General features: G+C 33.5%; 1 protein-coding gene across 1 annotated transcript in view; it reads right to left on the bottom strand.

Moving 5' to 3' along the window:
- LOC106460558 (Down syndrome cell adhesion molecule-like) overlaps positions 1-17325 on the bottom strand; it is a 76610-nt gene that overhangs the window by 10423 nt on the left and 48862 nt on the right. The window contains exon 3 of the mRNA XM_022387307.1: positions 10122-10332. Within this exon, the coding sequence (XP_022243015.1) occupies positions 10122-10332 (211 nt within the window). The remainder of the gene's footprint in view (positions 1-10121; positions 10333-17325) is intronic.

Below are 17325 nucleotides of genomic sequence, written 5' to 3'. Positions count from 1 at the left end.
CCAAACCAGAAAATGATCAACCCAACAAATTTTTTATCTTTCTTCTTTTTGTTTCAGTCGAGATAACTCTACAACTACTTTATCATTAATGTTAGTTTAAACCTAAATCCAATTTGTGTTTCTAGGCATTGCACGGATGTCACCGCTTGGTCGTAATAACTAGTTGTAATTAAAAATAGCAATCATAATTCTAGTGTAAACGATGTTATCATTACCCCTTGAAGGTAGTTTTTTTTACAAAAACCTGGTATTCCTTTAAAAAAGCTTAAGTACGCCCCCCCCCCAGTGGCACAGTGGTATGTCTGCGGACTTACAGTGCTAGAAACCTGGTTTCGATACCCGTGGTGGGTAGAGCACAGATAGCCCATTGTATAGCTTTGTGCTTAACTTTAAACAAACAAACAAAAGCTTAAGTACACGATGAAACAGGAATTACCAGCCAACTTGTAGAATATTCAATGCTTTGTACGGTATACAATCGGTGTCTTTTGGGAGCCAACCCCTGTATTATATAGAAGATAATTAAAAAATTGGGAATCCAAGAACCTGCAAATAGGGATCGCAAAAAGTAAGGAATCAGGGCTGGAGGTACTTTAAACATAATTTACTCAAACTAAAAAAACCCTATTTTGGCTCCATGCTGCTATCTGGCATTACATTTGGTGGAGTGAAAATAGGCTCAGTAAATAATAATTGGGTGGAAAAAAAGCCAATGCAGCAGTAATTGTAACATTCAACTGAATGCATATGCACGTATGTAGGTTAAAATTTATTCTCTGTAAATGGACATAAAAATATTAAGAAAAAAGATAATCAAAAATTGCAAATTTAAAAATGGGAATAGGAATTGTAAAAAACGTATAGAAACAAGTTGAAGCAAAATACAAAGTTTATATTTTGAAGTCTACAACTAGAGAATCTAAAACAGTAAACAAACTAGGCTGTAAATAGTATATTTTGACTCTATGTCTAGAGTACTTATAAATTTTCGTGGAGTCAAAATAGGGATTTGTAGTTTGAGAAGCTGAAAGTTATATATTTCTGACTATTTATATGCAGTTTCTTTGTCATAATATCATGATCACACACAAAAAAAATCAAGTTGAGTCAAAACATGTCTTGATTATTACAGACTATTACAGACTCTCGCTTCGAGGTCGGCCGATTTGACCGACCATGTAACCATTTTGTATTCTTGCATTTTACAGTGTAACATTAAATTTAGTATTGAAAGTCATGTAGTGATGATCTATGTTTAGCTGTATCATTCCTATATTATTGTTTGCATTATTTTTGGCACTGCTATCCCTACATCATTTTGCATTTACTAGATATGTTTTTTATTAACTGTATTAATATACGTGCATCCTAATGCATGAATGTAGCAGGTATACGAGGTAGGCAACTGCCTGGAGTCACAAAATTAATAAAACCTTTATATGAAATTTATTTTCGACTGAATCTCTCAACACATTTGTAAAAAATTGTCAATCCACGCTTCACAGGCTCGGAACCTTAGGCAGCTGCCTAGTTCGCATTATGGGAAATAATGCACTGTCCTCCATCTGATAGTAAGATGTAACGCTGATGCAACTGGACCAAACTTCATTTTGGTTGATGATCATCTGTTTTTTTTATCATGAACAGGACGTAGTCGAATGGATGGACTATGCAGGAACTGCAGCATACCCTTATCCAAAATAGTTGGGGTGCAGAAGAGTCACAACCTAAAGTGAACAGTTGCCCAATGAGAAATGACTTAAAAATTATCAGGATTAGAATTTCTTCACGAGGGTTTTACAGACAGCTTCATGAGTGAGGTTGGTGTTAGGTACAGATGAATCTCATTAATCCTCGTACACAACTAGGAATTTATCAATCATCCTAAAAATTATTGTTAAAAACCCAGTAATTTGTGAGATATCAATTTGCTATGCAAGGCGTGTCATGATAATTTGCCTTGAACATAAATTGTCATTATTTTACACTTTCTGTTTGGTTGTTGTTAAGCACAAAGCTACACAATGGGATATCTGTGCTGTGTCCATCAAAGGTATCGCAACCCAGTTTTTAGTGTTATAAACCTTTAGACTTATGTCTGACCCTTTACTATTTTTCCGTTCTAATGTATTAAATTAAAAGCTTTTAAATCCACTAAAATGAGCTGAAAGTATTATTTTTATTCGCTTTTGACTCGCTATGCTGCATACTAAAAATTAGTTTGATTTGTTTATATGTATCCTTATGATAATTTCATACGTATTTACACGAAAATTCAAGTTTTTCAAACCTTGTATGTGTGTGACTTTCTATAAAATGAAAATGGCTTCCAACGCAGATTTCAACCAAATTGGAACGGCAATATGTTTACACAAATGTTATATTACTTTTCTATCAGACTGATCGAATTTATAAAGCTAGTGGAAATTTTGGGCTCAAGATGGATGTCTGTTTCCGGTTTTAAACTCTTAAAGATGCTACGCAAAACAGAGATAATACTTTAACTGGGCGAAGTGAGTAGAAACTTAGTCTATTTTTTGTTTCGCTACAGGCAAACATAAATAACTTAAACGAAACCAGAAAACCATGACTTTAGTTGATGTGAATCTGTAAACAAAACAACATTTTATAATTGTTTCGTATAATGAGGTTGTAAAATCGTAAGTAATTGTTCACTTATCGACAGCTATCGACGGTATTTGATTATCTTCACAAGAAAATGATTTCTTAGTTCCAAACGTTTGCTTTTTATATATGCTAAACTACACACTCACATGAAGGAGCTTATATTAACGCTCCTATCTTAACAATATGTTAAATGTCTTGGAATTGAAATAAAAATAAAATAAGCCTAGAAAATTGAGGGAGATTCTTAGCAGTTTATTGAAAATCTTGCAAAGCCTTCAATATTTACTAAAATGAACACCATTTTTAAAGCTTTAAAATAAGTTAATTCACTTAAAGATCTGTTAAAAGAAAAGCACTTCAGTTGGGTCGCTCTCAACTCAATACTCAAGTTTTATACAAAGTAAGTCTTTTCAATAGGTTTTTGCATACTTCGGTCTATATCTCAATTTTAAGCCAGTCTGAAGTGCTTTATTGATAGTTTTTCAACCTTAATTGAACAATAACCATTAATTTATTTCCAAGTGCTTAATATATGAGTGAATTAAATCGGAAAACGCTCTTATAGTAAAAAAATATTTACATAAATTTCGTTTTGAAATTTTTAATCAATTATGAATAATACACATTTTGGCATGACCAACAAATGATTTATTTTGTTAGCTGGAAATAAACCCAACTGTTCTTAATACTTTTGTCCTTAAACTTCTTTAACATCTGTTACATACATAATATTAATTAATAATATTAATTTCTATTTTTATATTAAAATATTTCACTAGTCGCAATAACACTGATTTTCCTATTTGAAATAATAGATACTCATAATAAGTTTCGAGAGTGATGCAATATAGCAAAATTCGACAAAATATATATATATTTAATAAGATTCAGTGTCTGTATGCCTGTCTTAAACCGCTGACCTCTAAATGGTACCAAACGAATCTTCTCGGGACTGTTTGCACAGAGGTAATATTTTTCACCCTACCCTCTGGGGAGCCGTGGGATTATCCGAAAAACCCTTCTCCTAAACTGCTACACTCATCAACTTCTAAATGGTACCAAACGAATCGTCTCAGCTCCGGGGTTTGTACAAAGGAAAAACTTTTCACCCAACCCGTTAGGGAACCTGGGTATTTCGCGAAAACACTTTTACGGGATTCCCGTTCGTAACTTGGTTAAAGAAATTAAGCTTGCATTATAGCAGCAATGATCATTAAACTGAAAAATTGTAAAATAGTAGTTCAAGCATTAAATTTGCATTATATCGGTCCTGTAAATAGGCCAACGGGTTCGCTAGTCTTCTGTAAAGTAGGTAAACATAAAATGTTTAATGGCTACACACTTTCGATAAGAAATCAAATAGTATTCAAATGTATTTTGATAACCAATGTATGAATATTTCTTTAATTGTTTGTTTTTGGTTGAGCATAGAGCTACAAAATGGGTTTGTCTGTGATATGCAAAACATGAGTATCAAAACTCAACTTTTAGCGTTATAAAGTCAGCAGGCTTACCTCTGAGGGCAATTACTTCAATACTTTTACAATATTCAACGCAATAAGACGATGTGTTAAAGCACTACGTAGTGCATCTTAAGACGATGTGTTAAAGCCCTACGTAGTGCATCTTAAGACGATGTGTTAAAGCACAACGTAGTGCATCTTAAGAGCTAAGACGATGTGTTAAAGCATAACGTAGTGCATCTTAAGAGCTAAGACGATGTGTTAAAGCACAACGTAGTGCATCTTAAGAGCTATGACGATGTGTTAAAGCCCTACGTAGTGCATCTTAAGACGATGTGTTAAAGCCCTACGTAGTGCATCTTAAGACGATGTGTTAAAGCACAACGTAGTGCATCTTATGACGATGTGTTAAAGCACTACGTAGTGCATCTTAAGAGCTAAGACGATGTGTTAAAGCCCTACGTGGTGCATCTTAAGAGCTAAGACGATGTGTTAAAGCCCTACGTAGTGCATCTTAAGAGCTATGACGATGTGTTAAAGCACTACATAGTGCATCTTAAGAGCTATGACGATGTGTTAAAGCACTACATAGTGCATCTTAAGAGCTATGACGATGTGTTAAAGCCCTACGTAGTGCATCTTAAGACGATGTGTTAAAGCACAACGTAGTGCATCTTAAGAGCTAAGACGATGTGTTAAAGCACTACATAGTGCATCTTAAGAGCTAAGACGATGTGTTAAAGCCCTACGTGGTGCATCTTAAGAGCTAAGACGATGTGTTAAAGCCCTACGTAGTGCATCTTATGACGATGTGTTAAAGCACAACATGGTGCATCTTAAGAGCTAAGACGATGTGTTAAAGCCCTACGTAGTGCATCTTATGACGATGTGTTAAAGCACTACGCTATCTACTTTTTTTTACAAACGTCATATTGGTTTTTTGACAATGAAACTGATATTCTAATTGTAGCATAGAATCCTTAAATTAAAACAGACATCCATTTATCTCATAGCAACGTTGAAGATACGTTTAATCTTTGCATATATGAGTTATGTTGTATCAGCTAGTGGCGATTAAGTTTGTTTTGTTTTGGATATTTGTGAAAGGTTACACAAGTGCTATTTGCACTAACCTAATTTTGAGCTTAGAGGGAAGGCAGCTAGTCAGTAGCACCTATCGAGCGCTAACTCGTAAGCCACGCTTGTCCCATGTTACAGTTATGAAAGTTGTAGGATTTTAATTCATATAGGTCAGAAGGTTGCATAGGATCTTTTATTACAGGTCACATTAAAATTTGGATTTAATTCCATTAATATTCTGTGAAAGTTAACACACCTATCCCTAAAACACTTTTACATTATTAAATCACAATCAAATGGTGGCTTGTCATTTGATGTATTACGTTGCTTGACTCTAACAGCAAGGTCATTATTTGAACGAACTTTTCTATGAGAAAACTAAAATCTATTGATATGAATTAAAATGAGTAAATTTAAAGATGCTTCCAACAGTGTTTTATTATATGCTAATGATGTTGGATGCATAATTTCATTTAAAAAAAAGCTTTGTACTCACACTTAAAAATTTACGCTTCCTATGTTCCAGCCCCTCCAGCGGTAAGTCTGTTGGCTGATAATGCTAAAAACCTGGTTTCGATACCTGTAGTGCACACAGCACAGATAGCCTATTGTGTAGCTTTGTGCTTAACAACAAACACATTCTAATAGTCTAATCACTATAGTATATATCAAGCTGCCATTATTTGTCACACGATTCTCTTTAAAAAAACTAAGATTACTGTTTGTTTTTATCTAATTTGTTCTCTTTTGTGCGACGAGAACTATTTTTTACACCATCCATACAATTTCATTTCTGCTATTAGTGAAAGATTCTACTCAGAATGGAAAGAAAGGTTTTTATTATTTGTCAAAGCAATACTGTAATGTTTGTTAAAGATAATAACACGGTTTATCAAGTAGCATTCAGAAAAAAATTATATTAAAATACCCAGTGTTTATATACCCAGTATTTTGAAGTATTTGATGTACCTTCTACAAATGAGATCCATCAACAAGATGTGTAAGGCTTTAAATTAGAACAAGAAATTGATTTGGACAGATATAAAATAAGTTCAAACGAAGTGACTTTCGCATAAGAACATAATATCACCGATATTAAATTTGGCGGAAAATTAATATGCTTTTACTAAATTTTAGCTCGATTACATTTGTACTCATGGCCATTAGAAATTTACGCTTCCTATATTCCAGCCCTCTACCCCCATGGTTCAGCAGTAAGTCTGTTGACTGATAATCCTAAAAACCTGGCTTTCAAAACTTAAACCTATACTGAGATGTTAAGTCTAGTGGTTGTTATTTTTCCAAGAACAATGGTGTAAATCATATTGGGGTTCAATTAATAATCTATTTTTACCAAATTACCTGCAGACAAGAGAGTGATTATATCTTGCTGTTGTAGCGATAAGTGTTTTAAGTGGCAAAAAAATCGAAAAAAAAAATGGATTTAAAACATAGCAATGATCCCAAGAAAAAACAAATGAGTATGAATTACAATCTGCTGTTTGTCAAGAGAAGGTGTAGTGTCGCTCATTAAGTTGTTTGTCAAGAGAAGGTGTAGTGTCGCTCATTAAGTTGTTTGTCAAGAGAAGGTGTAGTGTCGCTCATTAAGTTGTTTGTCAAGAGAAGGTGTAGTGTCCGCTCATTAAGTTTGGGTAAAATTTCTTCTTCTATGTTCAAACGTTTAGTTATTTAATTCATTTTTCTACGATGTTCGGCTGCATAGCACAACATAAAGCTTATTGAAAGAAGGGAGACACCACAAACCTCGTTACTTATCGTAAAACAAAGAAAGATGTGCACATTTATCATAAATATTGTGGTTAATCTGTCTGCACTCCTACTGGCTTAAGCGAACATTAAAATTCCCAATGCGCCTAGTGATGATCCAAACAAATGTGATTGAAATATGTGACAAAATATCTTTGTTTTGCAATAACAAATACTTGTGGTTTAAAAAGTGTATTACTTACATCACTTAGGGTTCCCACCTAATTACATGCTTATTTAAATTCTTCTTATAAAATAAGTTATTTCCTGTATCTCTGTATATAACTCTAAAACTAAAACCTTTCTTTTTAAGGTCTGCCATTAAATGTTCAATATTTATGAGATTTATTAGAAGTTGTTATTTTCCAAAACAAAGAGTGTTGTAAAGGAACACGAACTCTGTAGGCTAGGTCTCAGTAACATCACTACAAGAGGCATCATTTCTTGCGGTTCGAAACTGAAACCACTGATCATAAAAAGGAGGTTATAGGGACGATGAACGTGTCTCAGCGAACACAAGTGGTTCTTTACACAAGCTACAATGACATGTTATTTCTAGGATAAAATACTTAGCCTCGACATGATATATTTTCCCACTTACTGTCAGAACGAGAGCATTTCATCAAAATACAAACAATTCAGCAATCAATGTTAGTTTTGTGTAATTTTTAAACAAGTTTTTCTATTACAAATAAATTTAACGTAGTGTTAAACACATATCTTGAAGTCACGAAGCTCATCTGAAACACAATTTTAATTCAAGGTTTATCACGAGAGAACAACTTTTGCTAAGAAATTAATAAAACGTCGAACAGAATATACATTACAATAACTCTGTGGTAACGATTCATTTTTGAAACTTTTCAACACATTACGATGACCTTTTCATAAGGCGAAGTTCATTCATCTGCAAATTAAATGTTCTTAGGATAAATTACAGTCATAAGTTATTTATATGAGCACGTGAAAATATCGCTACTGAAAAAACAAGAACAGCAGTTTTGAAGGAAGCAATAATAATTCAAATGTAAGGTCGTGTTAAGGGAAGAACAGGGAGGATCATAGACCTCTGATGAAAAAATTTGTCACATAAGCACGGTCCTTATATATAATGAAAATAGCCATAACTTAGATTTCTTTGTGTTTAGTTCACTTTAGTTTATAATTCATGTTGAGTTGTAAGTTACAAGTTGTTAAGTAAGAAATATAGTATATAGTATATATATATATATATATACGCACACACACATATATGTATGTATGTAGTAATAACACGCAACATATAAACTTAACGTAATCAAGTGTAAGTGGGCGAAAGTTATCAGCAGCCAAGAAATAGTTAAGAGATAAATATCAAGTTTTGAAATTTATATATATAAATTGTAATATTACAAATATATCTGACTTAGTAACGTGAGTGACTTTACATCAGCAACATTATATATCAACATAAACCAAACAGAAGTTTATAAAAAGGATTTGATTCTGCTTAAGATAAAAACACATCAAAGAGCAATGAACAAACAGAAAGACATGACCCCTATCTTACATGAGCTTGACCTTTTAAAATCAAAGGTCGTATAAGATTATAATATAATAGCTTTGATGATAAGCTAGAAAGATTTTGAACTGCGATCAAAACGAAACCAGATCGATTTGATTCTTTAGCCCACTCAATTTTTATTTTTACAGATCTGATCCAATTAAGTTTCTGAGCAAATTTTTTTCACTCGCAAACATACACCGAAGCAAACGCTCAATAACATTTTGTTTTTTTACTGAAAAAAAATCACAACCATGTTAACTACTGAATCGGAAATGTAAAAAAAAAGTTAAAACTTCCTTTATTAAATCTTTTAATGTAAAAGTAAGTTTACTTAACCGTGAAATGATATTAAGAAAAAACAAGTGTTTTCCTAGAAGATACTTTCCCCACAGACTGATATGACCATAGTTACGCACACTGCAACTTCCACTGTTACATGTTCAGCTTATATGAAAGACTGCTAAATCTAGACACACTTTCTACAACCATTTATTGCATGTTTAAACAAATGAAATGCACAAAAGTGCGCAGTCAGATACCTTCACAGGTATGTCGCACGAACATTGGCTCATTCTTCATGATTCGTACAAACGCTGCAGTCTGGCTTGACGCTTTATACTGTTGTAGCTAAATCTGCCTTATCTCAAATAATTGGTCAGTATGTTTTTGTTGATAGTATCCAGAGTTCACCTTTACTTTACTGTTTGCATTTTATGAAGTTTAAACTTCTCATTATATGAGAAACATGCACAATCGTAAAACTAGATAGAAAACTTTACATTCTCTGTATCATGTTGGAAAATTCTTATCACCTTGTGGCAGTTACCAAAATTCGATTCTTGTCGCAATCGTTAAAGTACACCTATACTTCTTCCACTGTTACACAAAAAAAAAAAGAAACAAAGAAAAAACCACCAAGCTCTTACGTACAAGGTATTCTTCTTACAGTTATATTTGTCTGGAAAATGTGAATGAATGGGGAATAATTGCGTACTCTTGGTTGTGTGCCTCTATAGAACGAAAATATTTATATGAATTAACTCTTTGATTGAGAAATGTGCGACTTGTTAGCAACCGCATTCAGATTTATACGACGTGGAATCCTGGAATATCAGTCTGTGGAGTGGTACCAACAGTTTTATATGTGGTTGAATACTATTTAGATGGTTTTACCTATTCAATTGAACGGGCTGATCTACCTTTACCGATGCCGTTCACTATGTTAAAGATAGGCGTCCTTTGAAACCTTGGAAAGAAAGGACTTTGACCTAACCTCGAACAATTCTAGGTGGCATTACGCTATCAGAGGGTTGGAAATTCGCTTTGAATCAAACATATTGGTACTAAACATTTTCCCAGTCGCGCCACGGCTCGCTTTAGTTTATAAAAATCGTTCTCATACTGTGATTAATCTACGTACTAACATCATATAGAATCAATAGATCTTGTGTAAGACGATCATTTAATTGATAAAGGGATACATTTAATTTTAAGGATATTTTGTTAGAACCAATGTTTTTGTTACATAACTAGAATGATTACAATAGACATTATTTTCCTTTAAAAACAATAATTATTGTTATTAAAAGACTTAAACGGAATGCAAGAGGTAAATTATCTAGCAGCATTAAACTTACCCACAACATTTAGTAGTATAGGAAGACTTATTTTCGGTTCAGAGCTGACTTGACATTCAAAAATTCCTTCATCATTTTTTTGGGTATATTGAATCTTGAGAGTCCAATCGTCTGAGTCATCCAGGTGGAGAGAAGTGAACCTTTGGTCACTAGTGTATGTATATCGGCCAACGGTCAGTATGTGAAGGTCCTTCTGACGTACCCAAGACACCTTCAAAATAAGATCGAGAAACTTCGTGATAAAGAAGTGAAATAAATAGCATAATAAAAACATTTGTTAGTGTAACGTGATGGAATATATTTAAATGTAAGAAACAGTGCATAAAGAAAGTTAGTAAAAATTTCATACCCCGAAAAGAATGACAAGGATATCGACAAGTCCAGTTAAGACATTCAGAGGGCATAACAAGGCAAACAAATTTGAAAATATTAAGTTTTATAAGAAAAATTGTATATAGTTGAACTTACCCACAAGAACAGTAAAGAAATAGGACAGGACAAAGTGAGAGTGTATATTTATGAAAAACAGCACATGTACAGAGCGAGACAAAGCATAAGTATATACATATACTTACGAGATGAGTATACACGAACAGGACAGATTTATATTTACCAGAACGGAACAAATACAGACTACATACAACTAAAGTGTATATGTAGTAGCAGACGTGACAATACTTTGCTAGAGTGTTTGTCTACAAACGTACGGGTAAGACATCACTTTGACAGTCCATGTACACAAGAAGACAGAACCTGAAGACAATATCCACAAAAATATTACACGTATAGGGGAAAACAAAGATAGTGCGTACCTTCAGGATTAATACGTGTATCAGGACAACTACAGCAAGAGTGTATACTCACAAAAAGACTAACAGTGCTAGAACAGCTAAAACAGAATGTATATGTATAAAAATAGTAAAACTTCGTGGCAAGACATAGCTAGAATATATACCTACAGAAATATTCACGAACAAGATAAATATAAACAATGTTTGTTCCCAATACTAGAACAAGGCAATATGGAGACAATTCGTATAAATGAACTGGAAAAATCTGGAAGAATACAAGAAAAATAGAAACAGAAGACTAAAGTTATAACAAAGAGATTGACATGGGGGGAAATAAACAAGAGATGATAGATTAATGTAGCTTGTTTTGGATATTCGCTCAAAGTTACGTAATGACTATCTGTACTGGCAACAGTTCCTAATCTTTAACTTATTGTCTTAAAAGAAGGGGGCAAGTGAACATCATACACCCACGGCCCCAACATGAGAAGGGCGATTTTGCGGCAATTGGACTCGAATCATAGACCCTCGGATTCACAGATCGGCATGTTAACCATGAGTTAATGTCTGGAAATTTAATATGGCGAAATATACCAAGATTTGATCAGTTAAGTGGCCAAACAAATCAATATGAGTTGGGATAATAATGGCTGGAGACGGCTTGAACGGGTAATGAAGAAAAACTTTAATATAACAGCAAATGTACAACGTTTCGACAAGGTTTTGTTTTTTCTTCATTACCCATTCAAGCCGTCTCCAGCCATTATTAGTCTCAAAGTGGGTTCCTCGTCATCGAATAAGTTGGGATAGTTCAGTGAAACTAACCAAGATATGATAGGTTAGCATGGTAAAACACAGTATGATGAACCAGTATGTCAATACTAGCCAAGATATGCATGATGGAACAAACAGAAATGAAGATATGTTAGTTTAATCTACAATATCTTCGTTTGTTTCGTCATATTGAATTAATATATTTTTATTTTGGTTTGTTCTGTTATATTAACACGGCAAAACAAATCAAGGTGTAATAGAAATACGGAATTGTGAAACGATGTGTCCAAACAGTAAGAATTATATGATTTAGTTGAATATACTATACTCATAATAATATTATTTTTTATTTTTTTAATCTTAATTATCCATGCAAAGGATAAACTAATGAAAAGAAGAGGAATACCTGTGAAAGAAAAACGACAAATATAATTTTTATCGAAATATCCAGATTCAGGAAAATAAATGTCCTCTGATCCAGAAACTGCAAAAGTGAGAAAAAATCTTGAAATCTCGGTAGCACGATATTTGCTGAGTTCATTATCATTGATGGAGTTAGAACTTTCAAAGTTTCTCTTTACCTTTTTTTCACGTCGTAGGATTTTTATTGAGATTCTCTCAGCATACGGAGATGGCGAGTTGTCTCATGTGATTCGTTTTTCGGTATCTGTCATGGACTACATGCTAGGAATAATTTATTGTAAAATGATAATACCACTTATGTTAGATAATGTATTTTTATGGCCAGGTACAAACTCACACATAAATACACTGTGGCTTTCAGTATGTGACACCATTTTTCATTTGTATATATATGTGACACGTTGTATATACGAATAACTTGTTGGATCATATGTTATGAAGCACGAAATGTTGTTTTATGAGTAAACTTATGAAACCATATTTCATCCGTATCCAATGACGCACCTTATGAGTCATAATTTGAAATAAATGATTTAATGTATGAAGACTTGTTAGGTGGGTGAACAAAATACCACATTTCGTCTGTACGTATGTGACGTGTTGTATATGTATATATAGGTGACTAGCAAGACCAAGTGTTTTTCAGGTACCACGTTTCATCTGTATATATGTGACGTGTTATATATATAGGTGACTAGCAAGACCAAGTGTTTTTCAGGTACCACGTTTCATCTGTATGTATGTGACGTGTTGTATATATTAGGTGACTATCTAGACCAAGTGTTTTTCAGGTACCACGTTTCATCTGTACGTATGTGACGTGTTGTATATATTAGGTGACTAGCTAGACCAAGTGTTTTTCAGGTACCACGTTTCATCTGTATGTATGTGACGTGTTGTATATATTAGGTGACTATCTAGACCAAGTGTTTTTCAGGTACCACATTTCATCTGCATGTATGAGACACATTGCCTATGAGTCATTCACTGTAACCTATGCATTCATGCATGAAATATTTTTAGTAAGTAAAAATATTATCCCTTTTTCCATCCGTACTTACGTAGTAGAATACTGTTTACGAGTCTATAGTTAAAAGAAATGCATAAATTATTCTTATGTAAGTGACAGCTAAAATGGTAGTTATGAAAGCAACTTATCTAACGGAAATTTAAATTGAATATTTTTCTTTAAATGTTATAAGATCTTTTAGCCCTAGTCCAATGTTTAATTGTCTTTACAGTGACCTGAATTTGTTTCTTCTTGGTTTTCTCTCACTGTACAAGTTTTAATGATAATTCCAGTGATACTTCTGCTGTGTATATATTTTTATGACAAATAATGAAGCAAGTATAACTGCCCTATAATAGCATTTAATCATTGAATACAAGTTATTTCAGTGATATATGAGTAAAAGCGCGAGTTCACAAAAATAAATATATTTTGAATAACTCTACAAGTTAGACCCCTTCTTGCTTTACAAGCTGCTGCATAGGAGTACATTAAATTATCAGTTATTATGGACAATAAAAGGGATGTATTAGATAGAAGTTTAAATGTAGTAGAATTGACTCTATACACTTTAAACTGCTTTTTTTTCACAACTAAAGCAATTTTTGTAACTTATCAAACCAGTGTAAGTAAAGAACACAACCAACACTTGATTGATACCATATGTCTTTTTCACAAAGGATGTGCTAGAACGAAAATCAACACCAATGTGTTGGCTCTTAAGAGTAAGAAAAAACAACAACACTAAATTAAAAATATTAAACTTAATAGCTATCTTTTAGCTTTCACAGCATCACACGAACTGATACATAGGATGCTTTCATTTAGAAAAATGTCTAATCAGATCATTTTATTGCATTCTTTTATGATGTTACAGTGTTAGATAATGAATAATTAATGGATCTGCTTTTGAAATGATATTAAGTATTTAGTAAAGTGGACATATTCACGTTGAGATAGTTTCATAAACTTTTAGTTATACTTTAGAAAAAATCTTGAAAGGCTTAGATCATGTTTTTTTCCCCTTTGTTTAAGAATGGCGTGTATTTTCTAAATAAATGTGCTTTTATGTCGTTTTCTGTAATGGACCTCTAACTTAAATATTAACTATAAAATTCGCTATTGCTTGGAAAATAAATCTACTAAGTTTAATGCTAGTCTAGATATGATTTGATTTTCGCTTTGACACCTTACAGGTAAGGGGATTTAAATATGCTATAAACGTTTTTTTTTCTTCTTATTCTACAGTAATAAGGGTCGTTCAAGAAAATCGTATCATTACGTCTAAATCCATCGTTCGAAAGTTACCTAACAGGCCCCTTAACAAGTGGAAGACTTGGCCATTGTGTGATGTCTTGATGCATGAATAATCAGCTGAGGATGGAAATCGATGAAAAATGCATTAAAAGGAAATTATTACTTGTTGTGACAGACGTTTACTAACGCAGACAAGCGGAGGTTCGTAGGATCGATGGAAGAAACGCTTCTCAGAGTACAACTAGTGCTACTTAACACGAATTGTGTGTAAATTTTGAGAGAGAATATTATGAATCTTCAAAAAATAATCTGTACTAAGGGAGTAAAATTATGTTTTCGTAGTTTTCGTCCATTCACAGCAGTCCAAAATCTGTTTACTTCTTCTTTGACTAATTTCATCACAACGTTAAGATGAACTATGGCTGCGACTGAGTTGGGAAAACACAACGTATTTCAGAAATATTATTAAATCCTTCCTGCAGGCCCCCAGTGGCACAGCGGTATGTCTGCAGGCTTACAACGCTAGAAACCGGGTTTCGATACCCGTGGTGGGCAGAGCACAGATAGCCCATTGTGTAGCTTTGTGCTTAACTTCAAACAAACAAACAAACTTTCCTGCAGCTGAATTAACCTGAAAAGCCTGTCACTAGAAACAGATACACGGATTCCACAAAGTCGCAAAGTTCAATTTGTATGAATTTGAAAACAACAACAGCAACAACAACAACAAAAAAAAAACATATGGTAGTACGATAACCACTTAACTAAATCGAACAAATGAAGGAATTCAAATACAGCCAAAGCTTTGATTACCTTCATAAAATAGCAATATAAATGAAGATATAATGAAATTTTGATATATAATGATGATGTAAATAGGAGACTCGTTTCTCAAAAACACGCTGTTAGTTTTTACTCAAAAAAACTAACAGAAATTAACATTAAAAGAAAATGGAAGCGGTAGCGGGAGGATGAAAAAATATTAATATTCTGCACTTACACAGTTTCTTCAAAACACTTAGGGGGAAGGTATTAAACTAACATACCTAATGACGTCCGATGAGCCCCCCTCCCACTGGCACAGTGGTATGTCTGCGGATTTATACCGCTAGTAACCTTGTTTCGATACCCGTGGTGAGTAGAGCACAGATAGCCCTTTGTGTAGCTTTGTGATATACAACAACGATGAATAATTTCAGGTGGTAGAAAATGTTTGCTTCGAATGTGCTGTTAAACATCAACTGCGGTTGACATCATATGATGTTAGCGTGGCGACTGTGGTTGATACCATATGATGTAGCCATTTTGCGCGCAACATTTGGAATGGTCCACCGCAAAAATTCTTTGCGCATAGGGTGGTAGGCAGATTTACACAAGTCGTAAACTAAGGGTTAAATAACTTAGTTGTACGCAATTGATAAAACCAACCCACTTGGATCTTTGAAGAAACATATACAAGATAGTATTCCTATAAAATCCCGCAAACAAAAATTTTCTCAAATCGATACAGCCCTGGGATATGGTACACAAAATGATGTATGTGGATTATAGTTTGCCCTTGAATGTTTTTGAATTTTGCCGTGGAGAAAATATTATCTTAAAACATTAAAAACAGCAGACACGGCGGAGAAAATATTATCTTAACACATTAAAAAACAGCAGACACGGCGAAGAAAATATTTTCTTAACACATTAGAAACAGCAGACACGGTGGAGAAAATATTATCTTAAAACATTAAAAACAGCATACACGGTGGACAAAATATTATCTTAACATATTAAAAACAGCAGACACGGTGGAGAAAATATTATCTTAACACATTGAAAAACAAGCAGACACGGTGGAGAAAATATTATCTTAACACATTAAGAACAGTAGACACGGTGGAGAAAATATTATCTTAACATATTAAAAACAGCAGACACGGTGGAGAAAATATTATCTTAACACATTAAAAAACAGTAGACACGGTGGATAGAATATTATCTTAACACATTAAAAACAGTAGACACGGTGGAGAAAATATTATCTTAACATATTAAAAACAGCAGACACGGTGGAGAAAATATTATCTTAACACATTAAAAAACAGTAGACACGGTGGATAGAATATAATCTTAACACATTTAAAAACAGTTATAACATGGTTGTAGAGACCTGCAGTCATAAGTGAGAAAAAATATTATAGTGATAATTTTAAAATCTAAATTCAAAACCGCAGTACCTTTGTTTGTTTTTAAGCGCACAGCTAAACAATGGGTTATATGTGCAGCGTCGCAGCAGTTCCACAAAATGTTGAGAAAAATATTATTTCAAAGAGAGTTTACAGCCCGAAAACACCTCGTGTATACCTGGACTAAACGGCCAGATCAGAGATTCGTAGGAGTTCACGTATAGCTTTCTCTAATTTTTCTGGCCAAAAGGGAAGGCGACTAGTCAGTAGTAGCCGCTGCCACAATATGTTTGAGAGGTGTAGCAATGATGAAAAAGGAGACCATCAACCAGCTAGTTCCTTTGTACAAGAGATATCAAGTGTCCTAAAGTTTGAAACATTCTACACAACGAATGTTATTTCAACAGGACATGATTAATACTCTCGAATTAACAGCCAATTTTAAAATGTTGAATAAAATGTTTTACAAACTGAATAGCTAATATTTTGTTATACGGATCTTAAGTAAATTAAATAATCAATTTTATCAATGAATGTTCTGATGGGTAAGTAAAAACTGAGAAGATGAATCTTATAGACAAAGTTGGGTCAAACCAAAGTGTTTAAAATTCGATGACGAGGAACCCACTGTGAGACTAATAATGGCTGGAGACGGCTTGAATGGGTAATGAAGAAAAACTTTAATATAAGTTTAACATAACAGCAAATGTACAACGTTGATGTACCTGATGATGACAAAACCTTGTCGAAATACACTCTTTAAATCACAGCGATTC

This window comes from Limulus polyphemus, unplaced genomic scaffold (assembly GCF_000517525.1).
Source record: "Limulus polyphemus unplaced genomic scaffold, Limulus_polyphemus-2.1.2 Scaffold795, whole genome shotgun sequence".
Classification (NCBI taxonomy): domain Eukaryota; kingdom Metazoa; phylum Arthropoda; class Merostomata; order Xiphosura; family Limulidae; genus Limulus; species Limulus polyphemus.
Note: the sequence above shows the minus strand (reverse complement) of the source record. Positions and strands in the feature narration are given on the sequence as shown.